The 24,265-nt window shown below is 43.0% G+C and overlaps 1 protein-coding gene across 1 annotated transcript; it reads right to left on the bottom strand.

The window, feature by feature from the left end:
• Positions 1–729: 729 nt before the first annotated feature.
• Positions 730–23,802, bottom strand: slc9a6a (solute carrier family 9 member A6a). The gene is made up of 16 exons (XM_070550633.1): positions 23,396–23,802; positions 17,487–17,686; positions 17,157–17,234; positions 16,973–17,049; positions 16,764–16,876; positions 16,238–16,343; positions 14,462–14,612; positions 6,910–7,006; positions 4,781–4,869; positions 4,272–4,385; positions 3,906–4,017; positions 3,588–3,741; positions 1,920–1,950; positions 1,761–1,846; positions 1,465–1,570; positions 730–1,216 (listed from the first exon to the last, which is right to left on the bottom strand). Exons 1-16 carry the CDS (start codon positions 23,691–23,693, stop codon positions 944–946), a joined length of 2,085 nt encoding a protein of 694 aa, XP_070406734.1. The 5' UTR covers positions 23,694–23,802; the 3' UTR covers positions 730–943.
• Positions 23,803–24,265: the final 463 nt, after the last annotated feature.

Genomic DNA, 24,265 nt, shown 5'->3' with positions numbered 1-24,265 from the left:
TTTAAGGTCATGTGGACTCAGATTTCTTAAAAATGCCAGAGTGCAGGAGGAGAAATGGCACAAGGCTTTCTCACTTCGGCTCATTTTCACCTCAGCAGCCCTTCATTCTGCTGTGAGCAGAGTCAGCGGCTAAAATAAGGTGTGAAGTCTAACTCCATGTCACAGTCTAAGGTCACTGCACAACTTTCACTGCCAGCTCTGGCATGGTGCCACTTAACACTATTTACAAGCACAACAGCACAAACTGACAGTGTGAACACCCACGGAGTATATTGCTACCTTATGGACAGAGGCGTCTGTTGAGTTTTTATTATTATTTTTTCTTTTTTTTTAAATGCAAGGAAAGAAAACAGCGTTTTGTGTGCAAGAACTAATGCGGCATTAGGGTTGCCATGCTTAAAAAAAACAAACCTACAATTCCCAGGCACTTGATTTTATCCAAATGTAAAGTAGAGATTTCCACTGGGTCAGCTCGCCTCTGGTGCACAGAGAAAAGGCAGCAACATTCAGAGTCAAAACCAAAGCTATAACAAAAACGAGCTCTAAACTTCTGAAAACAACTGGCAACCTCCACATGCATAACAACGTCATAGATATACTGTACACTGATCATTTAACTAGTGGTTGGTGTTTGCACTCACACGCGGACACATGCTGCTAGAACTCTGTGCAATGCTACAGTAAGGTAACGGAGCCAAGATGAAAATAATATGACTGTAATACGGTAATGGTTGATGTCAGGGAGGTGTAGAATGAGGTAGAGACAGCAGTCTGGCTAAACAGGAAGTGAGAAGCACAAGAAAAGGCAAACGGAATGTGGAAAGTGCAAAAAAATAAAAAATAAAATAAGGAAGTGTGAAAAAGAGGAGAGTCGAGTACTCGTCTTTTGCTCAGTGACTCAGGTTAGTCCATCTAAAACAGACACCCGGGTCTTGAATGATTTTCACATCCGTAAGTTACGAATGGAGTCTGAGAACGGCGGCTCCGAGTCATCCATGGGCAGCACCAGGCGGGTTCCCCTCATCACCAGCTCGTGGTCTCCGTACGCCAGCTCTCGGTCCAAGTCATCAGAAGTGGCGGTGCCGGAGAAGCTTCTACCGCTGTTGGTGTGGGCGCCCATGGCGTCTGTGCTGACCGTGATGTCGCCGTAGCTCAGGTTGATGTCGCCGTCTGTCAGGATGAGGTCAGAGTCGTCGTCCTTCAGCTGGCACTCGTTCTGAAGGGGGAAATAGAATAATTTACAATATAAACGGTGAATAATTGTTTACATTTATTATGCTAACGGCTAGTCCAAGTGCAGAAAAACCAAAACGTGTAGCTGCCACCCTACAGCAGCCCAGAGGCCATTCAGTCTAGTTAAATAATAAGCTTGATACGATTTGCTTTGTAAATGTCCCAACAAGACCACTTTTCACGAATACGGATATGGAATTAAACATAAATAAAGCTCCAGTGTGAACCAACCTCAATGGCCTGAGGGCTGGTCAGAAGGCGGGCGACAGGGCCACAGCACGGAGGCAGAGTGGTGGTGAGAGGGGGGCCACTGTGAGTCAGGATGGGCTTCAGGTAGCTGGAGAGAGGCTGGAGTTGAGGAAATGCTGAGAATTAAGTTACTAGAAACAGCAGAGAGAAAAGGATCAACATAAAAGTGAAAGTGTCACTCTGCAGACTTAACAGAGGAGGTCATTTACAAGCAGGACTCCCTCTGCTGCCTGGGGATAAAAGTAACTCGACACAAGCAGCTGATGATGAAAGGATACTTGTGGTCGAAGTTGTACCAAATTCTAAAAAGCCAGGCACTTTCTTGTTTGGTGCTTCTTCTCTCCGATCCGTCAGCTAGACCCATCTGAGACAAGACCGATAATTACTCTAAACAGACTTCATTCATCAATCACATATCTGTTAAGTGTCGTACTTACAGAGTTATCCTGATCAGAGTCGACACCCACTCTGTTTAAACACACGCATAAAAGCAAATCAGCTTCATTTGGAAACTTCAGGGTTAGATTCCATAAGAGTTCATCTGTTCATCTGATATTTACACCATATTATTAACAGTCTGCTGAAGACGGGCGTACATTTAGACTTTTTCAGTTGTTGTATTTTTCTCCATCCCATTCTGTACGTCATTGTGATGAAGCAAAGCTTCATGTTCTCATCCTGTACGTGTGGAAGCCCCATGACCTAAACATATGCTAAAAATAGTATACGTTACAGACACAGTAAACATGGGTTTTTTTTTTTTTACTATCCTTGGTATTGTGTGTTGAAAACTATAAAAGAGACGACGTGTGTGTGGACGCATAAGGACCGCTGAAGGTGAGAGGTTTGATCCCTAAGCCTCGCTGGCCATGTGCCGAAATATCCTTGGGCATACTGAACCCTAAAAGTTCTGTTCTGTGGTCACAAGGGCTCTCCAACAAGTTCGCAAGGACTGAGTAGAGCCCAATTTTCTAATCCAGCAACAAAGACCGCAAGCCTGTGATTGGTCAGAATGCTGCTTCCTTTAACTGTGTCAACGGTACCGCCATTTCTCTCTCTCTCAAAAACAAAAACAAAACAAAACAAAAAACAACCATGAAGATATCTAGCAACAGACACAGAGCAGATTGAAGAACGTCTCATGGAAAACATCTGACAATATAAAACATTTTTATGCCTGTGACTGAAGGAGTACAAAGATACGCAGCAAACTTTTTATGTGCCAGAAAATTACAGGACACGTGGGATTGGAGGTGGAGGACAACGAGGGACACATTTGTCTGTCTCTGAAATGATGGCAGGATATCCCTGAAAAGTGCTCCGCCATCTGCTGTCCTGGTGGAGAATTGCACCAACAGAGAAGTATAAAAGGAAAACTTCTCTGTCAATACGTGTGCATGCGAGTGCAAACTTGTTGACTGAGAAGTATAAAAGGCCCTGCAGGTTCTGCTGCAATGTCACAATCAACATTCTCACATTTAATGTTAGGGATGCCTGACACGCAGCGATCCACCAATCACAGTTCCTCAGTTTGCAAAAGCAAACTACATGAGGGGTTGGTTATGTGAGATTTTGTTTTCTTTCAAACTCCATTGGTCACATGTAAGAATTTTTGACCTATCAGCCAAAGCTGAAGCTTTTACCTCAGCGGATGGGGGGGGGGGCACACTTCTCCTGCTGGATCAGGTCAGATCACAGGTTTGAAGCTAATATGAGGATGCTAACAAAGGTTATGGTATGTTTTAATATATGTGAAAAATAGACTTGTGAGCTAATAATTTGATTGGACATTTGTGGGTTTTGGTCAAGACGGCTCTGTTCTTTCAGTGGTGTGAGGCTTTGAACGATGAGTTGGCTGTTATTTAGTAATTCCAAAGGGTAGGACTGAAGCCTCTGTTGAAAATTGCAGCATCTTTTAATATTGTAATTTATCTCACAGGGTTAAAAGAACATTTTATATGATCCCCCCCCCCCCCCCCCCCCAATATTCTGGAGCCATAGTAGATGAGTAATTTTAATTAAGGGTATTATCAAGTAAGAATAGAAACATTAATGGGAAAAACCTGATATTAAACCACCAGCAGATCCCCGTTTAGACCCCGTACCGTATCCGCTGGCAGGACAGCATCTGAGTGGTGCCACCGCCACAAACCCAAACAGTAAAGAAGACCACAAGAAGATTGGTGGAAAACATCATCTGCCGTGCGAACGTGGCTGTGTCCCTGATGGAGAGGGCAAAGGTCATTGCACCTCGCAGGCCTAAGAAAAAAAGAAGGAAGATGTCTTGATAAGTCTCAAAATAAACTTTATATACAAGCTCACCTTTTTTACCCTTCGAGTGTGCTCATCAAAAACAAACTTTACAAAAATAAAAAAGTAACAAGGTTCATTTACAGGTAAGGTGAGAGCTGCGCTCCACTAACCTGCAAACATCATCATGTGCTGGAAGTTTGATCTAATCTTGTAACGTCGACCCAGATTAAGGAGGAATGAAAGAGGGTAGATGTTCGCAGCTCTTCCCACAAAAACCGCTAGCTGTGTGGGAATAGTGTTAGGGAAAACGTCGGAACAAAAAGCTATTTCTTGTGTCCAACGTCATTACTAAACCACTAAACCAAAGCAGAGTAAAATTATGCTAATCTTAAACTACTGCTTGCATTACTGAGACCTTCTAAATTCATACAAGTTCAAGAGTCATCTTAATGTTTCTACAAAAGCTAAACAAACCTTTACTGCTGTCATCAAGCAGATCATTTGCAGGTTTTGAGTAAACAACATTCGAAAGATACAAACGCTCCAACGATGAACATCGGATTAAAGATGTGATTCTGGAAGGTGAACAGGGTTAGACCCATGTAGGAGAAAATGAAGTTCTCTGCCAGGAAATTTAACAGCTCAAACAGCTGCAAAAAGAAAGAGAACAAAACAAGCGTCAACTGTTTCACTTTCAAAAGTTCATGGTTTTATGTTTTGAAAAAATTTTGGTTTGTGATATTATAAATAATGATGGTGTTCAGAAAAAATTGGTTCTGTTTTTCTGTTCAATGACAAAAGGAGGCTACAGTGTTTGTTTTGACACAATCATAGCAACGGTGAGGACGTTCTGAGCTTCACCGGAAAAGAAGAAAAAGCCCCATCTGTTATTTCCACTTCTAAACAAACGTAAATCTGTAAACCCAAAGCTTGTTTTCTATTTCAGTAACAAACACAGGATTTTTTATTTAAAGATGAGTAAAAAGATAAATTAAACAACAACGTAAAACATGGAGGAGGGTGGTCAGTGCAGAACTGGCCTGACCTGCTTCGTTCGGTCCTGAGACTCAGGAGACAGGTTATTGAAGGTGTAGTGGGCCTGAGTGATTCCACAGAACAGAACCGCCACCACACCTGCAAAATACAACAGAACAATAATGCATCAACAATCAGTAAAAATTAAATAAATTGGCAGTAAACCTCCTCTGATCCACACAAGAACCGTTTTTTTCTTGATAGGAACATTTCAACAGAGCTGAACCATTTAAGAATTTGTATTTGTGTGTGTGTGTGTGTGTGTGTGTGTGTGTGTACTTGTATTTATATGTTTAAGTGGGCAAATTTTAACTAACCTGTAATGTAACGTGTGGACATTTCCACATTGTGGGGACATTTTGCAGGTCCAAACAATGCTAAACACCCTAACACTTGGTTTTAGAGGTATGGTATGAATGAGCTTTAAGTTTAGGTCAGGGTTAGGTTATTGTTAGGGAATGGGTTAGGCATAGTGGAGTCACTAAAATGAATGGAAGTTAATGGAGGTCCACAGAAGGATATAGAGACAAGTATGTGTGCATGTACTTGTCTTTATATGCTAAAGTGGACAAATTTATCTTTACCATGTAGTGTGTGTGGACATTTCCACATCGTGGGGAAAGTTGGCTGGTCCACACAATGACAAAATACCTTTGAAGAGACAATCAGTAGTTTGTACCGTTAATCTCTGGAAATGTCCATCAAAATGCTGATGAAAATGAATAAAATAATGTCCATTTGTTGAAAAATATTGGCGGGTCGGTGCCATAACCATAAAAATCGGGTCTAAAATACATAAGGCGCAGGTCTAACATCTTTGGGGGACACCATGCTTCCTTCAGCCCAGCTCAGGTTCCTGCACCTATTGATGATGTCACACAATGGGTTCTGTTTCCACCATTGAAACGTAAATCCCCCTGTCATGGTTCAGATACCTCATGTTAAACATGTTAGTATCAGTTTGGACTGTTTATAGAATTTTCCTTCAATAAATTCAGTTAAAAAAATCACTAATATCACCTGGCTGAGTGCATCGCAATACATCGTGATATATCGTATTGTCTCCTCTGTATTGTGATACGTATCGTATCGCCATAATTTCACCAATACACATCCCTACTAGATGATTGGCTGAATGTATGACTTAAGAAAGTCACGCTATCACATTCGAAATCATTTAGGCGGTAATAGACACAAATTTAAATGATAAATGACCTGCACTTGTATAGCGCCTCTCAGAGTAAGGACTCCAAAGCGCTTTACACTACAGTTTATCATTCATACATTCACACACATATTCACACACTGATGGTGAAGAGCTACGATGTAGCCAGAGCTGTCCTGGGGCACACTGACAGAGGCGAGGCTGCCGAGCACAGGCGCCACCGGTCCCTCCGACCACCACCAGCAGGCAAGGTGGGTTAAGTGTCTTGCCAAAGGACACGACAGCAGAATTCTCTGTCCGGAGCCGGGATCGAACTTGCAGCCTTCCAATTACTGGACAACCTGCTCAAACTGTTGAGCTACTGCTGCCCCTAAGTTTTAATAAAAGAAACTGCTAAACTTTTTTCCTAAACATATGTGAAAAAAACAAATAGAAAAAGAGATGCAATGTATTTTTGATGAGTGGTATTGCCGTAGTATGATGACGTCATGGGCAGGCAAAGGATCCCAAGCAGATCCAGTAACAACAGTGCCAGAAAACTACGATCAAGATTGCATTCTCTCATGGAATCAACTGAACGACCATCAGTGTCTGAGGAGTCATGCTGAGGCAGCATGCTTTCTGCTCCACAGGTAACAACATTTACTGTAATGTTTTTTTAAACTAGCGACAGTCATGGTGATATGGTGTAAAACTACACTGAAATATATGTACTGCCGCCTAGCGCCAGGAAATTACACACGTCACATTAAACCTGGTTTTAGATGTATGGTGTGAATTATCTTTTGGTTTAGAGTGGGGTTAGGAAGAGAACAGCATTGGTTATAGTTAGGGGTAGGCATAGGGGAGTCCAAAAATGAATGGAAGTCAATGGAGGGTCCACACAAGGATACAGAGACAAGTGTGTGTGTGTGTGCATGTGTGTGTTTGTATGTGTGTTTGTGAGTGCATGCGTTTGTGTGTGTATGTGTTACCTGTGAAGCCACAGGCTTCAGCCAGCAGAAACGTGCTCCATGACATGAGGAAGAACAGTGCCGTCTCCAGCAGCTGGAAATCCCTCAGCTTGGTAAACTTGGTCACTTAGACACAAAAGTCAAAGACTCCAATAACACCAGTCAGTTGTTTCTAAACGCTTCCACAGAGTGTCTGCTAATAAAACATTTCTAATAGGGCTGGGCGATATGGCCTAAAATCAATATCACAATATATTGAGGATTTCACCTCGATAACGGTAAATGGACGATAACTACAGGTATGCACACAAACAAAAGTTGTCCACTAGATGGGGCTGTCACATGCATCGCGTTGAGTCACATTTTTACGTGACTCAAGGTGGTACAGCTTATTAAAGGGACATGAATGTTGACAACCTACACACATCTTTTCATTTCCCTTTCAGTCGATTCACTCTGTACAACGAAGGTACTGTGGGACATCACGCCCTCGTGTGGCCTGGCTGAAGACATATTTAATCATGCCTGTAAGGCAAATGAAAGTGATGCTGCGTGGAGGCCCTGCCCTCCACTTATAAGTGACCACATCACTGTCATTCCTCAGTTCTTACGCTCTTCACCTCGCTGAGAACACATCTGACAACTAGCTGCGCTATTGAAAGATAGCTTAACCGCTCGCTGACTGGACTCTACTGCCTTCTGGCAAGCATTCCCGCCCAGCGAGCGCTATCTTTCGCGGCTCTTCAGCTTCTCCACTTCGCTCTGCTGTGTGTCTCGCAATGAGCACCGTGCCGGACGTCGCTTCACGGAAAGCCGCTTTGCGCCCGTGTCCTCAGGGCTGTGGATTCTCTCTTCATGAGAAGGACTTACACGAAGCGTGCCTGGTTTGTCTGGGAATTCTCCACACCAGGAGAGCACTTGTGGACCCAGAGCCGTGCAAGTTCTGTCGCCGACTCCGCCGTCCCATGCTTGAACGGTGCATGAAGCTCCTACAACGTCTCCTGGGAGATGCTGCAGTTTCGCAGCAGGACCCCATGCTTTTCCGTTCGGCCCCGGCTTCGCCCGGTTCTGACGTGGCCTGCCTAGTGATCGCAGTCCCCGCTACTAGCTGGGCAGATCAGATGGAGATGGCGGACAATTTAACCGGACCAGACCTAGAGGCTTCTCAGTTTCCCCCTCTGGCAGAGGATGAAGGAGACATTTTGGACATTTGCCCTGACGGTCAGGACTAGCTCGAGGACGAGGAGGTCCTCTCGGCGGTGGAGTATTCAGCTCTGGCCGCTACTTCAGCCTCCGAGCTGCGTGATGACACTTCTTTTCTCCTGCTGTGCCGGCGGGCAGCGGGGAGGCTAGAAGTGGACTGGCCCGCTCCTCCACCTACACAAAAGAGGTCTCGCTTCTCTGGATTTTACCTCCCCTCGGAACCAGCGGAGGTAAAGAACTTTCTGCTACTGTACCCGGATTTTGTGGCTGAGCTCACGGCATCCTGGACCAAGCCGCTATCCACCTTCACCACGGTTCTGGGTTACAGTCAGTTCTCGGACCTCGACAGCGCAGAAATGGCGGGATTGGTTAACCTCCCTCTGATGGAGCGCTCTCTCGCGGCTTACCTGGCTCCGACCTGCAATAACGGAGTTAGTGGACAAACTAATCTACCCTCCAATCCATGTCGCTTCTCACCTGCACAACTGGAGAAGATTTACCGTGCGCAGGCCTCCACTGCCCATGTTCTCAGCTCTTCCACCATGCTCCAGGCCTACCAAGCACTTTGCCTGGCGGATCTTGGAGCAAGGGTCCCACCCGACAGCCCACTGACCCCCCTCATCAATGAGATACAGGTCACATCGGACTACATCCTGCAAGCGGCCCGAGGTGTCACCCTGCTGTTGGGAAGAGGAATGGCCTCAACTGTAGTGGCTCAGAGGCACCTGTGGCTGACCCTTTTTAATGTCCCCGACAGGGACAGGGCTAACTACCTGGACGAGCCTGTTTCACCCAGTGGTCTGTTTGGTCAGTCTCTCAACGCTATTCAGACGAAGTTCGAGGCCGAGCGGAAACAGACTGAGGCGCTACACTCCATCATCCCCAGGCGGGAAAGGTGGTGCACAGCACCTGGGTCTGACAGGAATAACCCGACCTCTCCTCCACCCCAGAGGACAGCCTCTCCAGCGGCAGCGAAGGGCTCGGTCCCAGCTCGGACCCAGTCTTTCCCTCCTCGCCACTCCGCTTGGAGTAAAGGCCCTCCTGGGGACTCACAGAAATGCTCTGTGAGCCGCAAGAAGAAACCTCAGTCGTCCTGATCCCGGGACCCACCTTGTTTGGGTTTTGGACCCTGCTGGGCTACAAAAACCCAGTTTTCCATGGTTGAAACGGACCGGTTCAGCTAATGTTCAACCCCACAGTCCAAAGTGACTTTGTTTCCTGCCCCCAGGGGGCAAAAACACAAATATAATAAAGACTGCTGTTTGCACTCGACAATGTGTGGATGCACTGTGTGTCAACAATGCTTCTCAAATTGGCCCCATAAAGCTACGTCAACCCGCTCAGCTGGTGAACGACAGCTCAATTTTCACATCAAATCCTGTCTGCATTTGACCTCTGTGGGAGCGGGAAAAGCTGTGTTCTCCCGCTCTGCTGAAGAACAGCAGCTTTCCTCCGACGGCAGACATGATGTTCTGAAAGCCTCCCGTTCCGCTAGAGAGCAGCAGCTACCCCACCAGGGCGCTGAGCGGTTGCCTCGCGACGAAACTTCACCTCTGGCGAGCATGCACAGTGTCTCCCTGGGTTGAGCGCACAGTTGCCATGGGTTACCGACTGCAGCTCCTGGTCAAACCACCCACATTTACCTTTGTTGTGCAGACATGTAAATACCGATGCTGCAGGCATGTTACGGGAGGAAATTCAGACTCTTCTGTTGAAAGGAGCTATTCGAGCAGTCCCTGACGAGGACACAAACAAAGGTTGGTACAGCCGCTACTTTGTTGTCCCGAAAAAGGGGGGCGGCCTTCGCCCTATTTTGGATCTGCGTGTGTTAAACACGTATCTGCGCACGTACAGGTGTAAAATGCTAACACTTAAACAGCTACTCGATACAGTCAGTCCCGGAGATTGGTTTACTACGATCGATCTCACAGATGCTCATTTCCATGTGGGAATCCACCCCGATCACAGACGGTTCCTGCGCTTTGCTTTCGAAGGGAAGGCCTATGAGTACATGGTTCTGCCTTTTGGGTTAGCTCTAGCGCCCCGCACCCTTTCGAAATGTGTGGAAGCCGCACTAGCCCCCCTCAGGGAGGAGGGCATCCGGATCCTCGCTTACCTAGACGACTGGGTTCTAGTAGCGAGTTCTGGAACACAGGCAGAAGCTCACACTGCACGGGTACTTTCCCACGTTCAAGTCCTCGGGTTTTCCATGAACTACAGAAAGAGTTCTCTAGTTCCGAGCCAGAGTTTCTCCTTCCTCAGGCTGGAAATTTGCTCTCGGTCAAGCAGAGCGCGTCTCTTGGACCAGCGAATAGCCGCGCTACGCAGCTGCTTAGCGCGCTTTCAGCTGGGAGCCAGACTGACACTCCGTACGGCTCTACAGCTGCTGGCTTCGTCCATAGCCGTGGTGCCTCTCGGACTGATAAAAATGCGACATTTTTAACCTTGGGTCTGCTTTCATCATCTCCATCCTTCACGTCATCTCTGCCGGAAGTTGACGGTCACCAGAGCCTGCATGGTAGCTCTCCTCCCATGGAGAGAACCAGGGCTGTTCTACCAGGGTTCCCCTATCGGGAGGGTGTCAGAACGCATAGTGGTGACCACAGACGCTTCCCTCTGAGGCTGGGGGGCTCTGTGTGGGGGTTTAGCTGTGAGGGGGGTATGGTCCTCGACCCAGTCAAGGTTCCATATCAACTTTCTGGAACTGTTAACTGTGTTTCTGGCCCTGAAACACTTCAGTCATCACCTGAGCGGACAACATGTGCTGGTGCGCACAGACAACACAACTGTGGTGTCATATGTAAACAGACAGGTAGGAACATGCTCTCTTCCTCTACTGAATCTGACCCACACTTTGCTGCACTGGTGCAATCTGAATCTGCTGTCTCTCAGAGCAGCTTATGTCCCCGTGTACCTCAACCACGGGGCAGACCTCTGTCAAAGGAATGGAGGCTCCATCCCGAGGTGGTGTCTCAGATTTGGCTGAGGTTCGACAGGGCAGTAGTGGATCTGTTTGCGTCAAGCGCAAACACACAATGTCCCCTGTTCTTTCCCCTGACGGATCAGACTGCTCCAATGGGATCGGTTGCTCTGGTGCACCCTTGACCCAACGTTCTCCTCTACGCTTTTCCGCTGGTGGAACTGATTCCAGCAGTACTGGAGAGTGTGCAAGTCAAGCACATCTCTGATTTTGGTGGCCCCTCAGAGGTCCACAAAGTCTTGGTGCCCGGAGATCATCAGTCTGATGATAGCCCCCCCCCCCCCATGGAAGCTCCCCATCAGACAGGACCTTCTGTCACAGGCACAAGGGGAAGTGCTGCACCCTCACCCACATCTGTGGAAGCTGCAGCCCTACCTACTGAAAGGTCCAACTTGTTAGCTAAAGGTCTTTCCCCGGCTGTGGTGAATACTATTCAGAGCTCAAGAGCATTCATCACTAGGGGTTTATATGCCTATAAGTGGAAGGCTTTTGAAGTGTGGTGTCTGAACAGGTTAGTAGTTCCCTCACAGAGCTCCATTGTGGACATTCTGTCATTCCTACAGGATCTGCTGGACAAGGGCTTGTCATTCTCCACTTTAAAGGTCTACCTGGCAGCCATTTCGGCTTGCCATGAATCTTTTAATGGAGTTTCTCCTGGCGCTCACCCTTTAGCCGTTCGGTTCATGAAAGGGGTTCGCAGACTGAGACCCATTATTAGATCGTCTGTCCTTTCTTGGGACCTCTCTTTGGTGCTGGAGAACCTGTGTGGTCCCCCATTTGAGCCTATTGAATCGATCAGTATGAAGCTTCTGTCTTATAAGACAGCTCTACTCTTAGCCCTTGTATCAGCTAAAAGGGTGGGAGACCTTCATGCTCTTTCAGTTCGCCCTTCCTGTCTGAAAATGTCATCAGATGGAGCTAGGGTCACTCTGCATCAGAATGCTGCGTATTTGCCTAAGGTCATCCCACTCAACTACGGTTTCATGACCATACAGGGAGTGCAGAATTATTAGGCAAGTTGTATTTTGAGGAATAATTTTATTATTGAACAACAACCATGTTCTCAATTAACCCAAACAACTCATTAATATCAAAGCTTTTTTTTGGAAGTAGTTTTTAGTTTTAGCTATTTTAGGGGGATATCTGTGTGTGCAGGTGACTATTACTGTGCATAATTATTAGGCAACTTAACAAAAAATAAATATATACCCATTTCAATTATTTATTTTTTACCAGTGAAACCAATATAACATCTCCACATTCACAAATATACATTTGACATTCAAAAACAAATCAGCGACCAATATAGCCGCCTTTCTTTGCAAGGACACTCAAAAGCCTGCCATCCATGGATTCTGTCAGTGTTTTGATCTGTTCACCATCAACATTGCGTGCAGCAGCAACCACAGCCTCCCAGACACTGTTCAGAGAGGTGTACTGTTTTCCCTCCTTGTAAACCTCACATTTGATGATGGATCACAGGTTCTCAATGGGGTTCAGATCAGGTGAACAAGGAGGCCATGTCATTAGTTTTTCTTCTTTTATACCCTTTCTTGCCAGCCACGCTGTGGAGTACTTGGACGCGTGTGATGGAGCATTGTCCTGCATGAAAATCATGTTTTTCTTGAAGGATGCAGACTTCTTCCTGTACCACTGCTTGAAGAAGGTATCTTCCAGAAACTGGCAGTAGGACTGGGAGTTGAGCTCGACTCCATCCTCAACCCGAAAAGGCCCCACAAGCTCATCTTTGATGATACCAGCCCAAACCAGTACTCCACCTCCACCTTGCTGGCGTCTGAGTCGGACTGGAGCTCTCTGCCCTTTACCAATCCAGCCACGGGCCCATCCATCTGGCCCATCAAGACTCACTCTCATTTCATCAGTCCATAAAACTTAGAAAAATCAGTCTTGAGATAGTTCTTGGCCCAGTCTTGACATTTCAGCTTGTGTGTCTTGTTCAGTGGTGGTCGTCGTTCAGACCTTTCTTACCTTGGCCATGTCTCTGAGTATTGCACACCTTGTGCTTTTGGGCACTCCAGTGATGTTGCAGCTCTGAAATATGGCCAAACTGGTGGCAAGTGGCATCTTGGCAGCTGCACGCTTGACTTTTGTCAGTTCATGGGCAGTTATTTTGCGCCTTGGTTTGTCCACACGCTTCTTGCGACCCTGTTGACTATTTTGAATGAAACGCTTGATTGTTCGATGATCACGCTTCAGAAGCTTTGCAATTTTAAGACTGCTGCATCCCTCTGCAAGATATCTCACTATTTTTTTTTTACCTTTCTGAGCCTGTCAAGTCCTTCTTTTGACCCATTTTGCCAAAGGAAAGGAAGTTGCCTAATAATTATGCACACCTGATGTAGGGTGTTGATGTCATTAGACCACACCCCTTCTCATTACAGAGATGCACATCACCTAATATGCTTAATTGGTAGTAGGCTTTCGAGCCTATACAGCTTGGAGTAAGACAACATGCATGAAGAGGATGATGTGGACAAAATACTCATTTGCCTAATAATTCTGCACTCCCTGTAGAGCTTTTGGGCTTCAGTAGTCCTCCTTTTGCCTCTGAGGAGCAGAGGAGACTGCATTGTCTGTGCCTGGTTCGTGCTCTGCAGGCTTATATAAGTTGCACTCTGAGTATCAGAAAAATAGACCAACTGTTTGTGTTTTGCCAAACCCTCCATGGGTAAAGCTTTGTCGAAGCAAAGAGTTTCTCATTGGATTGTGGAGGCCATTTCCCTGTGTTACAGCGTCACTGGCTCCCAGCTGCCCCTAGGGGTCAGGGCACACTCTATTAGAGGTGTGGCTGCTTCTTGGGCGATGTTTAAAGGTGTTTCAGTTGGTGACATTTGCTCAGCTGCAAGTTGGGCTACACCCCACACCTTTGTGAGGTTTCACCGATTGGATGTTTTGGAAGTCCCATAGTACCTTCATTGTACGGAGTGAATCGACTGAAAGGGAACATTAGGTTATGAATATAACCACTGTTCCCTGAAGGAGAGGAACGAGGTACAACGCAGGGCTGTCCCATTCACAGCCCAGCTCGGTGAAGAGCGGCTATCGAACTGAGGAATGACAGTGACGCGGTCGCTTATCAGTGGAGGGCGGGGCCTCCACGCAGCTTCACTTTCATTTGCCTTACAGGCGTGATTAAATGTGTCTTCAGCCAGGCCACGCGAGGGCGTGATGTCCCATAGTACCTTCGTTGTACTTCTTTCCTTTCCTTCAGGGAACAGTGGTTATATTCATAACCTAACGTTTTTCATTATCAAATGTATTAACATGGAAATTTTTTATAAGAGTCAGAAATTTTGATAATGATAAATTTTCTATTTATTGCCCAGCCCTAACTTCTAACTTTTCAGCCCCGATGCTGACCAAACCAACAAAGGATATGAGAGCTGTAACGACTCCAGTGGCCACTCCCAGAGAAAATGAGCCGCTGAAAACTCCCAGGAACATCCCAAAAGACTTGAGCAATGCCATGACCTCAAAGGTGTGACTGTTGTCTCCTTGTGGCTGGTACGCCACGATGGACCTGACATGTCACACAACACAAATACTTGATGGGCGAAAACATACGTAAAAGCATAGTGACTGTAAGCTACTGAACATAGACTAACTAAATTATAGTTCAGAGATTTTTTTCTGAGTAAACTTAATTACTTACAGACAGAAAACATTCACTTTGCAACTCAAAACAGTTGTATCAGGCTGAACTTTAGGATCGTATCTCCAAGTTTCATCATGAGCATTTATCTAAAAGATCTCTGATCACCACCCACAGGAAACTTCAGCTCTGAATAGAATTTGGATCCTTTAGAAACAATATCACAGTCACTTAAGCAATCCCACTCGTGATTCTCATAATTTCTAATAAATACATTTTATTTCTCATTCTCACAAAAGCTAGTGGTGTTTTATTGTATGTATTTATCTTTAATTCCCTCGTCTGCTTCTGTTATCAGTGGTTACCTGACACTTGTCATTGTTTTCTGCTTATATCTTCAATAACATTTCTAAAAAAGATCATCACAACCCTATCTCTTCTTTTTCAACAACATCTAGCACTTCAAGTACATGTGTGTCTATAATTACTTCAACCAATCAGCATTAAGATTCATTAGAAGCTGTCCCATGATTAATCAGAAAAGCTCTGATGGCCTCCACACTGATAGTTCAGGAAGGATGACTCATTATTACAACTTGAAAAGTCTGAAAATAACAAATTCAAAGGAAAAGATGAAACGTGCACGCATCAAAGTGTTCATCCTGTTAAATCCAAGTTGAAGGTGGAAAATTGTAAAGAACGTTTCTGTCAAAGAAGGAAAAAGAGAGTATAGATTTGTTTTTGGTGATGTAGTCAAAAATGTTTTCAGAGTTCAACAACTTTGTGTCACTTTACCTATCTGAACTGCCTAACATAAACAAGCAGAAACAAGCTGCAATCAAAATCGGGTCAAACGTGTCATAAAACCAATCATGACTAATCGGAAGTCTGTATGTTAACTGGCAGTGACAAAGAAAACCATGTAATACATATTTAAATAGAAGCTCAGATGTTATCTGAACAAAACCCTTTTCATACCCTCAAAACACACACACTCGGATGCATGTGCATGCATGCATGCATGTGCGTGTGTGCATATGCATGCATGCATGCACATGCACACACACACACACACACACACACGCTTTGTCTTTGAGCATGTTTCATGTTGCCTCCTTGCCTCTCAGAATCTCTTAAAATAAAACAAAAAGGTTCAGAAATGTTTTCTTAGCTGACTCACAAGATTAAAAATACACAAATAACGAAAAATCATGTATTTGGAAAAGCCAGAGTCTAGTCTGTGATTCGTCATGTATGTCCTCAGGCTAAGCTGCGACCCCCAATTCCCTGCTCTGCTCAGTGGGCCAGTCAGAGCTTTTCTGCAGGGCCCACTTCCTCCTTGCTCCCTACTTTTCTCCTTGTGCAATTCTGTGGAACATAAAACTGCTCCATGTGGAGGAGGACAGCATCATCTGATGGATCAACTCCAGTTTAATCAGGTTTTACAGTGAAAATGACAAATGACTTGTTTATCATCACTGGTAAGTCAAAAAACACACAACGACACTAAGGTTTGTGGACGGCGCATTTACAAATAAAATCAGGTGACTTACGAAGACAGAACCACAGCCACAGCATCGTTGAGCACGCTCTCTCCAAACAGCAACGCATACATGTCAGCGTCTACCTGCAGCTCGTGGAATATCGCCAGGACCGTCACTGGAAAACACACAATATTGCTTCTGAGAAGAAGTGACCAAAACAATTACACACGAGATCCAATTATATGATTTATTTAGTTTAGATAAAGGGGTTTTGTTTAGGCAGGTAACAGAAAAGAAACTCTGATCATGACTAAATGCCTCCTAATTAAAGTTTACAGGATGTTTTAATGTTTTCAGAACTGCTTCAGCTCTCAGATATTTTTTAAGCTTGTATTTTACAGTCCTCACAGGTTTTATGCATCATCATCATCATAATCATCCTGGAAATGGTTGTACAAGTTGCTAATAAAAATTAAATCAAGTGGTTGCAAAAAGGTGCAAGGACCATAAAAGGTGTGTGCGTTGTTTTATGTTCAAGTTGTCAAGCCAGTAGAATACTGATGTGTAATAGCTAACAGGACAGGTGTACTCTTACCTGGGTCGGTGGCAGAGACGATGGCTCCATAGAACAGACAGTCGGTGAAGAAGAAATCCCCACCCAGCTGACTGAACTGCTTCATCAGCATCACACATCCATACATCAACAACCTGTTGGAGGACCACACATCCATTCCATCCATCATCACTTTAACTCCACAAAGACTCGCATGTAAAAACACAAAGGGACAAAACACACATTCGTACCCAATAACAAAACAGGAGATGACTGTCCCCACAAAGGCATAAGCCAGGATGGATCCCATGTTCCGGAAGAAATGTCTCTGAGAAATAATGTAAAACATCAGTTATGGATGTGTCCCCAAAAGACTTTTGTTAGGAATCAAAATGTTTTTATATAAACAAATCAGTGCCTGAGTAGAAACTGTACCCTTTTCAAGCTGTAGCCAGCATGGAAGATGATGGGCGGCAGCAGAATATTGAAGAACACTTCAGGGTCAAAGGTCACCTAAGTCACACAGAAAAAGATGAAATTGTGAATAAATGAATAAATAAGCTATGGATATTAATACTTCAGTGCTGCTGCATTGATTGATAACTTAATTATTTGATGAAAGATCACACATTTAGAAAGTCATGAAACAACACACTCAACAGGAAGTGCTGTTTTAGGAACAATGGATTCCAACAAAATAAACCAATGAGTTCAGGGGGAAGTTCGGGAGGTGACACCTGAACGGTCTCAGTAAACAGTCTGTACCTTACGTAGCATCTCGTTATCTTGCACGTCGTTCACCAGGTTGGCGCTGATCTCCCCTTTCAGAGTGTACTCGTAGAATTTCCCACTGATGTTGACCAGCAGGGTGGCAGGGCTGATGTTCACAAAACAGCCCATTGAGGCCGTGCCAACGTCCCGAGGGACGTGCACTGCATATCTCAAGATTACACCAACAATCAGGCCTGAAAAAAGAGGAAAAATATAAGGAAAAGAAGTGGGAGTTGGAGACAATCGCTGTTAAAGTTACAGCGTGTATTTTTCCTGGTGATAGTGGGCAGTAGATACCTAAATTGTTGCAAGCAAGCAGTATTAATGTGTTGGGAGTAAGACCTCACCAATGGATGCCCATTAAGGTCAAAAAGCCTTGGGGAGTACAAACTTCAGCAAAATAACAAGCACATCAGATTCCCTTTCATCACTGGCAATAAGTGAAGAGGTAAATGTGTAAAACAACAACATTTAAGAATGACGAAAGTCTTGTAACCGTTTGTTACAAATCAGTAAATGCATTTAGTCCTCATGGGCTCCCATAGAAGGAAACATGACATCTAATATGGCGTGTCACCCAGAGATCTCCCATGTATTTTAGACCAGATTTTTATGGTTATATGTTACGAAGTCACCAATATTTTTCAACAACTTGGATTCATTTAATTAATTTTCAACAACATTTTGATTGATATTTTCATAGATTAATGGTAAAAACTACACATTGTATTTTTAAAAGTAAAAATCAGGTGAAAAAAGCTCCAGAGGTTTTGTTGCACTACGATTTTATTTTGTTTTTATTTTCTTTGGCTTCATGAGTTAAATTTGTTTCAAACATGTTATGAATGTGAAAAGATGCAGATACATTTTCTGGCACACAGAACTTTGCTTTTGGGCGGAACTGTTTATTAATTTACTTTCAAACCCTTAGATCAGTTGATAATGCTGAATTAAAATTAAAATTGTTTTACACAACCAATAACTTATCTTTTCACACGTCTATCTCAGCTTTATAAAATAAAATAACATTATGTTACATCAGAAAATGCAAAATATTAAAATGTTTCAACATATTACATTTAATCTCTTTATGATCAACCTTTAAAATCAGATAATTAAAAAAAACTGATTAAAATTTTTTTTTTTGTAATTCTGCTGAGTCAATGTGAAATCAGTCAGCCGTTTGATCAGATACAGGCGGACTGTTCCTAGGGATAGACCACTAGCCAATACGGTGTCGTTACAAGATCTGCTCGGGTGCAAGGTCGGCTCGGGGTCCGTCGACTGCCGATGACGTCAAAAGTAGTTGATTGGATGAACATGAACCTTACGGAATTACGTAATCACTAGGGCCGGGACGACGCGTCGACGTGATCGATTACGTCGACACGTAAAATACGTCGACGCAAATTATTTGCGTCGATGCGTCATCACGTTCAAAAACAAACATGGCAGCGGCGAGTAGTGGAAACATGAGCGGGGCAGTCGACTTAAATCACTCAACCCGAACTCGCAGTTCAAAGGTATGGGACTATTTTAACAGAAAAGGAAGCAATTCGGTCGTTTGCTGGCTGTGTAAAGTGGAAATGGCCTATCATATAAGCACGACGGCTATGCACCAGCACCTCAAACAAAGGCATCCAGGAGCAGCTTCGGCAAACGAAAAAACACCGTAAGTTTTCAACTTTTTTTTTTTTTTTTTTACTAACGCTGTTTTATAACATCCAAACACCCCACGTAGCCATGCACTAACTCACACACACAAGCAGACCCACTCTCACACAAAGATAAACACTCAACCCCTGGAACTCACTAACCCTCATTTAAGCTGCTTAGCAGTAACATATAGCAGCAGCTGTTATCTGTTTTGTTTGTTTTTATTCGTGGCTCATGATGGCCAAATGAGTCGGAATGTGCACGTGCTGATTATGAGAATCAGCGAGAGCTGAAAATGTGGGAGAGCGCTAATTGTCCGCAGTAAAAATGTTAACAAAGACAATGTAGCACCTGCTAAATGTAGCCGTCGTGGACATTATTACAATATTGTTGAAGTGCTTGCAAAAGCAAAATGACAACGGACTCTTGATTGTCAAGTTTAATGCCTCATCCTGTTCGAACGTTATTTTTTATACATCATGCTCCTCCAGCTTGTTGATCTTATAGATCTAAGTTGCACCATCTAATGACTACAAAAATGTGCAGCATTTTGTGTTAAAAACCTTTTTTAACAAATCTTATAGATTAAATATTTTGAGAAAACACTGAATTACAGATCTTCAAATTATTATTTTGATATTATGCTTTCTACATAAATATTTTTGTAATAATTTTAATTTATCTGTGTGTTGTCTGTGTGATTTATGTTTTCAGGAACAAACAGAAAAGTCTGGAGGACTACCGTCAGAAAAGAACACCCTGCACCCCCCAGGAGGTGGCTGTACTTACTGAGAGCGTCCTATCTATGATTCTGAAAGACATGAGGCCACTTGCTGTGGTTGAGGGTGAAGGATTCAAAGAAATGCTGACCACTTTTCAACCAGGTTACACTCTGCCTTCTAGGCGCCATTTTACAAGCATGATGGAGAGAAAGCATCAAACTTCAGCTGAGAAACTAAGGAACGAACTAAAAAAGGCCTCATCCAAAATCTCCTTTACCACTGATGCTTGGACAAGTCTAGTCACAGAGTCCTACTTAGGTTACTTATGTTAGATTTTGTTTGTTAAAAGACGCCATTGCTGCTATTTATATATATTTTTTTGTTATAAATTATCCTTGATTTATATGAATAGTTTGCAAAACATATGATTTTTTGTTAAATGTTATCTCTAACATAAGATTGTACTACTATTAAAACAACTTTATTTTTTTATTTTTTTATTAAAATGTGTTCAAATGAAGAAATTTGCATTTATTTCATTGAGATACATAAATTAGTAATAATCAAACTGCTATACAAGTCAAATAATTGGGAAATAATCAATAATTTAATCTAATCAAATTAACAAATTAATCGTTAGATTAATCGATGCATCGAAAAAATAATCGCTAGATTAATCGATTACAAAAATAATCGTTTTGCCCAGCCCTAGTAATCACGTTACGTTGTTATCACGTTACGTTGGTCCAGGCAAATCTTTCTGTTGGAAAGATGGACAACTTTTACTAAGAAATCCATCATTACCTCTTTGAAAATACACTTTTAGCATAGAGCTGCATGTATATTAGGGCTGAATGATTAACTGCATGTGCAATTAAATTGCGATGTGACAAAAGGAGATTTTCTAATCGCAAAGGCTGCAATTTGGCAGCGAGTGGTTAGCGCAATGCTAATATATGTGGAAAAACCCATAGGAATGCTAATGCTAATATCACTGATTACATTATTACAAATTATGAATTAGAAACGTGCCAAATGATTACATTTGGAGTATAATAGAAAGTAAAACTACCACCAATCAAATAAGTACAGACAGGTATTTTAGTAAAGCCAGAAAACTTTTAACTCCAGAGTTTTGGCTAGCAGCTATGAGCGTAACTGAACTACGCATGGACAAGACGTCAAAAACTCTAAACACAAAATACTTCAATAAACGGGACACACTTCTTTCCTGCAAATACAATTTCACAGGTGTTGCTAATACCTACGATCCTTCAAGGGATGTGCTCAAAGAGGAGTTCAACATTATGAATACAATATAGTGTTTTATTTTACAAATACCATTATAAACACAAACTTACGTCTTAAGAAACATTATTTTAATAACGAAACTGCTAAATTCTTTCCAACAGTATAAAGATGTGTAGTGTATTTTGTTCGAGGGGGTTTGCCGTACTTTGAAGTCATCGGCAGTCGAAGGACCCCGAGCCAATCTTGCACCCGAGTAGATCCTGTACCGACAACGGCTCTTTAGTAGAACACATTTAAAATCAGGCATACCCAGGGGCAGCCCAGTGCTGCTGCAAAACTACATTTAAATGTATATTTACATTTCTGAAAAATGCCAGCATAATAAATGTTCTAAAACAACATTTTCAGCCTTTACTTGTTTTTTAATGTAATACTTGATCAGTTTGTTGAACTGTTTAACTTTGGTTAAATATTTGATTTTTAATACTGAGCAGTGCAGAGAACTAAGATTCAAGACTTGGTTAAATTTAGTGTTAAAATACTGGTTGAGGTTCAGAAATGCGCATCAGCTGTTGTTATTATTTTAGTAGGGATATTCCGTTCCGACATCGATATCGGAAATATGTCCGACATCACCCCAAAAACGCTGTATTGGATTATATCGGACTGCATCAAAAATCTCAGATACTAGCAGTACTTTCTGCTTTAAATTTCATTCCAGCAACTATCCAGCAGCGCCCAGATCCAGCATACAAAGCTCACATGATCAGAACAGAGCGCACTAGTAATGTAGCAAGAAGCAGGAGCAATGTCAGCCGTGTGACAGACTGTTTCCCATGGTGGAACAGAACCAGGGAAGTTAAATACGTCCAACCACTTTAGGGATGTCCCGTTCTGATATTGAATTGGGATATCGGCCCAAAAACACTGTATCGATTATATCGGACTGCATCTAAAATCTCCGATATTAGCAATACGTTCCACTTTAAATTCCATTCCAGAATTTCTATCCAGCAATCCCACGTGATCAAAACAATGTGTGCTAGCAAAATAGCAAGGAGCAATGTCGGCCATGTGGCTGTATTTTTCGTTAAAGTCCAAAAAAGACAGTTTGGTTCGGTGCAACTCTTGTCATGCACAAGTTTCCCATGGATGAACAGAACCAGGGAATATTAATACGTCCAACCTTATTGTGCATTTGAAGCAGGATCACAAAACATTGCATGAGGATTTTCTCAGTGTGTGAAATTGAAACTTTAGACACTCAACTTGTAGTGGTTAATCAATGAACAATTTAGTGTATTCTTTTTAATAACCCTGCCCTAAGCTGTCCCTACCATTTGCTGACAGTAAATAAATACCTGAAGTGACCTTGAATTTGTATTTTGCACTTTAAAGGATATCTTTTTGTTTATTTATTTACTTAAAATATTTTTCAGAGTCTTTGAACTTACTATTTAATTCATTTGTTATACATTATGTCCAAGGTTTACATTTATGGAACAATGGTTGAATAAAAAATGTGTTTATTTCATACTTACTTTTGCTGGCTTTTCTTCTCTGAGTAATATCACTTGATCAAGCCTTTCAAGTATGTATGATTTGTGCTGATATCATATCGGATTGATATCGATATCTGTCAGTACTGAAGGCTGCAATATCGGTATCGTATCGGAAGTGAAAAGTTGTATCGGGACATCCCTACGTTTAGCATGCAAATAAGGCAGAAAAGATCTAAAAATCAGCCTTAAAAACTGGGCAAAATAATATGCAGCACATATCAGCCACCGGCTGACGATTACTTCTACATACCAATCTCTAGTTGAGAAACTGCACAATGTTTGCTGTGTAAAAATGCAAGCTCTCGAAATTTTTTTTACTCACTGAAACTTTTACTACGGTTAAGGCAAAGCTCAGCAACATGATAACAGGTCGTGTCCTGAAAAGACATTGAGACAAACGTTTTTTGAATCTGAAACAACTGAAAACAGTGTTGACGTCTGACTTAAAACGGGACTCAGGTAGAACAGAGTGGAGCGAGGAAGTAAATGATCAGTCAGGTGCTTTTAGCTGCAGCTGCTGCGTAGATTATTCCTTTTCTATGGGGACAAGGGTGGTCTTTAGACATGTTAAACATCTACACGAACCTGTGAGTAAACTGTCACAATTTAAACAGCTGTAGCCAAAGTTGTAAATAGCAGCTTCAGGGCTGGTTAAGATGCGTCATAATATAATAACGGCTCTGATGGCGAGTGTTTCGCTAAAGCATCTCACCATAAATCATCGCCAGTCCGGTTTCATGCAGAAATCTGAACCGCCGGTGTTTGAACAGCCAGATGGTTAAGATGGTGAGGGTGAGGAGCAGGATGAAGATGAGCAGGTCTGCGCTGTCTTGTCTGTGGCTCTCCTCAGCCCTTTTCTCCGTGACAATGTTCTGCATGGCACTGTCCTCCTCCTCCTGAGGAGATGATGCTCGGCAAACAGTGATGAACAAGCACAGGCTCATCAGGATGAGAAACCACAGCGTCCTAGCAGCTCTCCTGGAGCCGCTGAAAGTCACCCTAAACTCCATTTTAGCTTCTCCGCTAGTAAATCCAGCACGGTCTTCAAAACTAAAACGATTCAGGCCAAAATAACCACTAAGGACGGCAACACGGTGACTAACCCGGAAGTGAAGAAACTCCCCCCCCCCCCCCCCGAAGGTGGAAAATATTTCAGTTTAAAAGCACAATCAGAACGTTGCAAATAAAATGTTGAAAATATGTCTGTGAAGGTTCTCAGTCTTTCAAGCTCCTTCGACCAAAATGTTGAAAATGTATTTACAAACATTAATTCATCTATTTGTTTGACAAATAATAAAAATAAACACGATTACACATATTTATATCTTGATGAGGTTTTCACAGGGATAGCGATTTTTATTGTAACCAACTCTTATTCTGAAACCTCAGGTTAGTTTCTAAAAGGAAGTGAGCATGACATTATTTTTTCTACGTTAATTTTTTGTTGACTAGACGGTCTTTTAAGGGCAATTATTATTAGTAGTCGTTGAAAATATAGATTAGAAAATATTTTTAAAAGTAAAATCTCACTTAATTTTAGATTCGCTACAGAAGTGTTGGCAAATCTCGCGATACAAGAATA

Source organism: Nothobranchius furzeri, chromosome 1 (assembly GCF_043380555.1).
Source record: "Nothobranchius furzeri strain GRZ-AD chromosome 1, NfurGRZ-RIMD1, whole genome shotgun sequence".
Lineage (NCBI taxonomy): Eukaryota > Metazoa > Chordata > Actinopteri > Cyprinodontiformes > Nothobranchiidae > Nothobranchius > Nothobranchius furzeri.
The sequence above is the reverse complement of the archived record's forward strand: the minus strand, read 5'-3'. Positions and strand labels throughout refer to the sequence as shown.